The 6,513-nt window shown below is 50.5% G+C and overlaps 1 protein-coding gene across 1 annotated transcript in view; it reads left to right on the forward strand.

Moving 5' to 3' along the window:
• Positions 1-1,159: 1,159 nt before the first annotated feature.
• Positions 1,160-6,513, forward strand: part of Prph2 (peripherin 2) — a 13,865-nt gene continuing 8,511 nt past the window's right edge. Inside the window, exon 1 of the mRNA XM_050122881.1 lies at positions 1,160-1,740. Within this exon, the coding sequence (XP_049978838.1) occupies positions 1,160-1,740 (581 nt within the window). The remainder of the gene's footprint in view (positions 1,741-6,513) is intronic.

Below are 6,513 nucleotides of genomic sequence, written 5' to 3' on the forward strand. Positions count from 1 at the left end.
TTTTTTTTTCCAGACAGGGTTTCTTTGTGTATCTCTGTCTGTCCTGGAACTTATTCTGTAGACCAGGCTGGCCTTGAACTCGTAGATCGCCTGCCTCTGCCTCTGCTTCTGGGGTCCTGGGATTAAAGGTATGCACTGACACTTAAACTTCCCACGTCTGTCTTTGTGACCGTGGTGACAGATGTTTAATGCAATTGCTGTTTAGGTTGGTTATTTATTGTTTGTTTGTTTGTTTGAGATATGGCCTCACGTAGCTCACACTGGCTTTGAACTTGCTACACGTAACCAAGTGTGTGTCATTAATCCCAACACTCACAAAGAGGCAGGCACAATCGTATCTCTGTGTTTGAGGAAGCCTAGTCTACACAGTAAGTTCCAGGCTAGCCAGAGCTAGGATAAGAACAAAAATAAAAAAACCCTCCCAACCCTCAAGATGAGGAGGACATCTGGGATTACTTCTTTGTGATCTCATCACATGTGAGTGGGTGTTTTGCCTGAAGTATGTCTGTGTACCACTTAAATTCTGGCCCATGGAAGTCAAAAGTGGGTGTCGGATCCCTTGGAGTTACAGATGGTTGTGAGCCTCTATGTGGGTGCTGGGATCCTGGGTGAGCTCTCTGCAAGGGCAGTGTTCTTAATCACTGAGCCACTCCAGCTGCAAATGCTCAACCTCTCTTCTCTCAGACTCACAAACCCGACCCCGACAACCTCACTGTGGCTTGCAGGAACTGTCCAGCCTGTTCTAGCCAGCTTGAGTCCTTTTGGTTCCGGACTTGTGAGCCGAGTTGGATCCGGCAAGCACACACACACGGGAGCTCCTCCCAGCCATGTTTTGAGTAGGCATGGCTTTCTCTAATGGGATGACCCTGGCTAAAGAGATTAATAACTGCACTGTGGATCCCACTTTTAATCCGAGGTGTTCGGGCTGTCCCTCCTGGGCTGGGAAGGACACTGCAGAAACGGCGGCCTAGACTAGCTCCTGCTACCATTACTGAGTTAAAGAGGATCCTAGGCTAGGGAGGCCCCAAGATGGGCAACTCCCAGCTGCTTGGGCCCACAGTGCTCTTCCTAAGGCCCTAAGTGGTCTAGCCCCTGATCTCACTAGGGTTAGGAGTGGAAGCTGAACTGTGGGAGGCTGCCTGGACCCCACTTGGTAAGCATGGCGCTGCTCAAAGTCAAGTTTGATCAGAAGAAGCGGGTCAAGTTGGCCCAGGGGCTCTGGCTTATGAACTGGCTGTCTGTGTTGGCCGGCATTGTCCTCTTCAGCCTGGGGCTCTTCCTGAAGATTGAGCTCCGCAAGAGGAGCGAAGTGATGAATAACTCCGAAAGCCACTTTGTCCCCAATTCCCTGATAGTGGTGGGGGTGTTGTCCTGTGTCCTCAATTCTCTGGCTGGCAAGATCTGCTATGACGCTCTGGACCCTGCCAAGTACGCCAAGTGGAAGCCCTGGCTGAAGCCGTACCTGGCTGTCTGTGTCCTCTTCAACGTCATCCTTTTCCTCGTGGCTCTTTGCTGCTTCCTGCTGCGCGGCTCCCTGGAGAACACCCTGGCTACCGGGCTCAAGAATGGGATGAAGTACTACCGGGACACGGACACCCCAGGTAGATGCTTCATGAAGAAGACCATCGACATGCTTCAGATCGAGTTCAGGTGCTGCGGCAACAACGGCTTCCGGGACTGGTTTGAGATTCAGTGGATCAGTAATCGCTACCTGGACTTTTCCTCCAAGGAAGTCAAAGAGTGAGTAGCGGCAGCTCCAGGGTGGGAGACCCAGGGTTTGATTGCCCAGCCTGTCCTGGGCATTTTCCTCTCTGTTGGGTATAGAATCGATCAGGGTTTTGAGGTGTGTGTGGGGAGGGCGTTCGGGGGCGTTATGCTGGACCATGTGAGTTGCCAGCATCTGGGCCCTCTGGCCCTCAATGATGGCAGCTTCGTCTGGCTCAGCCTCGCATCTAGCCGAGGTGGGGAAAGGTGTGGAGGGAAGTGAAGATGCTTAGGTGAGTTGGAGTTACTAGGAGGAGAGCTGTAAAGTGGAGCCTGTCACACAGTAAGAATGGGGCCCTCAGAGCTCACTTGGACTCAGATAGTTCTTGGTATTTATCCTGTCCCATCAAATCTCCTGGTTTGCACCTTGGTTTGCCAAGTTTTCAGCACTTGAAAAAGCCAAAGCGTTGGCAAAGAGTCTGTCCTTGGTTATGGCAGAATTTGAGGTAAACCATGCTCCTGTGACGTTCAGAGAGCAGATCAGCTTGGGACTGTACTTTGTTCTCAACTGCTCTGTGGCCTCAGCCAGGTCGCACACCCCTGTGCGTCTCTCCCCATCTTTCGAGGGAAGATACTGGAATATGTGATTTGTCTATGTCTGGTATACAGCAGGGGCTAATGAAATGCCTGCTTGTTCTGTCTTTCTCTTCCTTTTTATTTTGAGTCAGGATCTTACTATGTAGTTTGGCTGCCTGGAACTTCTTACGTAGACTAGGCTGGACTTGAACTTGGAGAGATACTTCTATTTTTGCCTTTCAAGGGCATGTGAACCATGCCCAGCGCGTTTTTTATCTGTGTGCATGTATTCAGTGTGGCACAGTGCGCGTGCAGAGAGCAGGGGCAACTTCAGGGAGCCGGGTCTTTCTCTCCACTGTGGACCTGGCGTTCATACTCTGGTTGTCAGGTGTGGCAAGTGTATGGCGACCGTGGCATGTGCTTTTATCCACAGAGTCTTTAGCACAACAGTTTTCCAAAATATTCTTGTCAAGTGTGAAAATGAAGTCCTGTGGGGGAGGGGTGCTGGAGAAAACAGGCCTTGGCCTTAGCTCTGGCTGCTCTTCCCCATGGATGCTCTCCAGGGAGGGGGCTGACATTCCAGGGCGGTGCCTCGCCCAGCTGCCCTTTTCTCTGAGTAACTCTGGCAAATCTCATGGTGTATTGAACTGGTGGGTACCCAGCAGCAGAATGCGCTTGAAGCCTGAGGTTCCTGGATGGCTGATAGCTTAGACAAGGCTTTGCTCCTCAGGTGGAAGGAAGTCCCAGTGAAGGTCACTGCTTGAGGTGTTGTTTTCTCTGTGGAAGGAGATTACAGCCACAAATCCCCAGCCAAGGAGAGGATTGTGACCAGCTCTGCCCTTTCTAGAAGACAGGTCTGTGGGGACAGGATAGGAGGGCGTGATCTGCATAAGCCGCCTCAGGAGGATGGGTAGCCAGGGGACAAGCAGAACTCTTGAGACTATGTGAGGCCAATGTAAAACCAGATGAATAAGGCTTCCGTTTATCTATAACTTTTTTTTAAATATTTATTTATTTACTTATGTATACAATATTCTGTCTGTATGTATGTCTGCAAGCCAGAAGAGGGCACCAGACCTCATTATAGATGGTTGTGAGCCACCAGTGGTTGCTGGGAATTGAACTCAGAACCTTTGGAAGAGCAGGCAATGCTCTTAACCACTGAGCCATCTCCCCAGCCCTATCTATAACTTTTACATTTCTTTCTTTTCTTTTTTCTAATGTGCTCTCTGAATGGAAACCTTTTCTTTTTTCTCCTTTTCAAATTGATTGTGTAAAGTGTTTTGAGCAGGTCCACTCCCTCCCCTCTGATCCCAGTCCCCACTGTTATTTCCTCCCAATTGCATGTGTTCTCTCTCTCTCTCTCTCTCTCTCTCTCTCTCTCTCTCTCTCTCTCTCTCTCTCTCTCTGTGTGTCTCTCTCTCTCCTCTCTCTTAATTAAATGGAGTCTAGTTAGAGCATGGGTGTCTGGCCATCTGCTGGAGCATGGATATATTGTTTTTCAGGGCCCACCTCCCTGAAGAAAACTGACCCTCCCTCCCCAAGGGCCATCAGTTGCTAATGGCTCCTTAGTTAGAGTTGGGAATTCCTGACTGCTTCTCCATCCATGCTGGGCTCTTTCTGGCTTGATTTTGTGCAGATCTGATGCCTGTGGTCAACAGCTGCTACCATCTCGTGTGCAACTGCCCTGTTGCACCTGGAAAGCACTGTTTATCTGTAACATTGGCTCGCAAACGCTCTGCCCACGCCTCCCAAGATGACGCCTGCACATGGGGAGGAGGGCTGTGATACAGGTGACCCATTTGGGGCTAAACAGTCTCGCATTCCCTGCCCACTGGCCGTTTGTGAGCCTCGGTGTTAATCACCAACTGCTGTAAAAAGAAGCATCTCTGGTGGAGAGGGACAGCGCTGTGGACGGTGTAATAAGTCAGTAGGAGCTGTTTGGTACTGTGGCCATTTAGCACAGTAACAGTAAGTCCCCTAGGGAACTTTCTCTCTCCCCACTTAGTGCTAGGGATCAGCACGATGCAGGGCCTTAGGCACGCTAAGCAAGTGCTTGACCACACGATACCTGCCCATCTGCTTCCCTACCTCCCTCCCTTTACTGGGAGGCAGGTGCTGTCCTTTCAGCTGCCCCCCAAAGCTGGCCTGGAACTCACAGAGATCTGTCTGTCTCTGCTTCCCAAGTGCTGGGATTAAAGATGTGTGCTACCACTGCCCAGTGGGATGCAATTATCTTAATTCCATTGTCCTGGAAAAAATTTCACTATTGTTGCCAGGCGATGGTGGCGCACGCCTTTAATCCCAGCACTCGGGAGGCAGAAGCAGGTGGATCTCTGTGAGTTCGAGACCAGCCTGGTCTACAGAGCTAGTTCCAGGACAGGCTCCAAAGCCACAGAGAAACCCTGTCTCGAAAAACCAAAAAAAAAAAAAAAAAAATTTCACTATTGTACACTGGCAATGGTAGGAGGCACGGCAGTAAAAAACCAGCAGGGTGTGGCAGTGCACTCAGGAGAAACCCTGTCTTGAAAAATCAAATAAATAATTTTAAAAAACCCAGAAAATACTAAAAAAATTCAAGAAAGATTCTCATCCATAATTGACAGGTGGCTTTACATTTCCTACATTTTATTCTAGTATTGTTCATATTTTCTTTTATTTTTACTTTTTTTTTTTTTGAGACAGAGTTTCTCTGTGGCTTTGGAGCCTGTCCTGGAACTAGCTCTGTAGACCAAGCTGGCCTCGAACTCATTGAGATCTGCCTGCCTCTGCCTCCTGAGTGCTGGGATTAAAGGCATGTGCCACCACCGCCTGGCTCATGATTTTTTTTTAACCACTGTGTACTAGTCCCTGAAGGACACTCTCAGGCAGGATCCTAGCTGCTCTCACCCTATTGCTGTAACCAGAGCAGGCTTCTTTCAGCCCTTTGCCCTTTGTCTGCTCTCTTAGCGCCCCAAGGCCAGGTCTAACTTTTCTGCAGCTGGTGTTAAGGTACAACTATAACAGAAGGCAGAGCAGGCAGGTCTCTGAGTTCAAGGCCAATCTGGTCTATGGAGTTATTTCCAGGACAGTCAGTGCTACACAAAGAAACCCTGTCTCGAAAAACAAACAAACAAACGATACAACTGTGGGAATGAAACACCTCTAAGGACCTCATACCACAGTGGGATAGCCTGTGCTACCTTGGGCAGAGCTAGCAGGGGATATCCCACCATCACTTCCCATAGGCGACCAGTACGGAGATCTTCCAGAGTCACATTTGCCTGAGATTGCAGTGTTGGCTCCCAAAGGAAGAATCAAGTTTAGCAAGGGGGAGGAAGGGCCAAGCTCCAGGTGGAACTTTCCTGGTCCCTCTTGGTCCACCATCTGGGGTATCACCTTGTTCACTTAGTGGCTGCCCTCCTTCCAAGCACAGATCAGAGCCTCCTAAGACAGCCAGGTGGCCCAGAGCACCTCAGGTGCTGAGCCTGCTATTTATATCATCTCTTTCCCAGGCCGGGGAAGTACTGTGCCAGGGGGAACTGGGTCTTAGGGTCTTAAGGAAAAGCTTGTGTTCTAGGCTAGCCCCCCACAGCAAGGTGAATCTAGCCTTGTCAGGGCACCCTGCAGACTCTCCTGGAAAACGTGTCATTTGGTGGGTGAATTGATAAACCATAGGGAAAGACATGAAAGCAGGCGGGGAGGGTCACAGGCATCCCGCGCATTGTGACTTCACCCTACTGGGTGCGCAGAGGGACAGCCGGGGAAGGGCCATTCCCTTGACTTCTGAACTTTGGTAACCTACCTAAAAAGCTAGAATCTAAGACACTTTGGTGGAGAGTTGATCCAGGCAGGGGGCCCTTTAGGGCACAGGGCTTACAGCCAGGACTTAGAGCCAGCTTTCTTTGCCTCCTGCCCCACTTCCTCCCTCCTCTCTGGTACCTGATTTTTTTGATTTCTTCCTCGAGTACAGCGGGCACAATTCACTTCAGACGGTGAGGTGTGCTGTCAAGGGGCGCCCTGCTAGGGAGACATGGCTACACCCTGTGGACGCCAGTAGGGCATCTTGCTTACTGAAGTTTAGGAAGGGGAAGCGGGGAGATGAGGACACTCTAGAGTCTCTGCTGGCCTTGACCCCAAGACTGTCGACCTGACCCTCACTTCAGATGCACAGAGAGCAGGTGTGCTGGCTTCATTCCAGCTGGGGACGCCTGGGGACATCTGGGGTGGTGTGGGGTGTGGTGTGGTGGTGTG

This window comes from Alexandromys fortis, unplaced genomic scaffold (assembly GCF_014885135.2).
Source record: "Alexandromys fortis isolate MF-2015 unplaced genomic scaffold, M_Fortis_MF-2015_v1.1 scaffold_212, whole genome shotgun sequence".
Taxonomy (NCBI): Eukaryota; Metazoa; Chordata; class Mammalia; order Rodentia; family Cricetidae; genus Alexandromys; species Alexandromys fortis.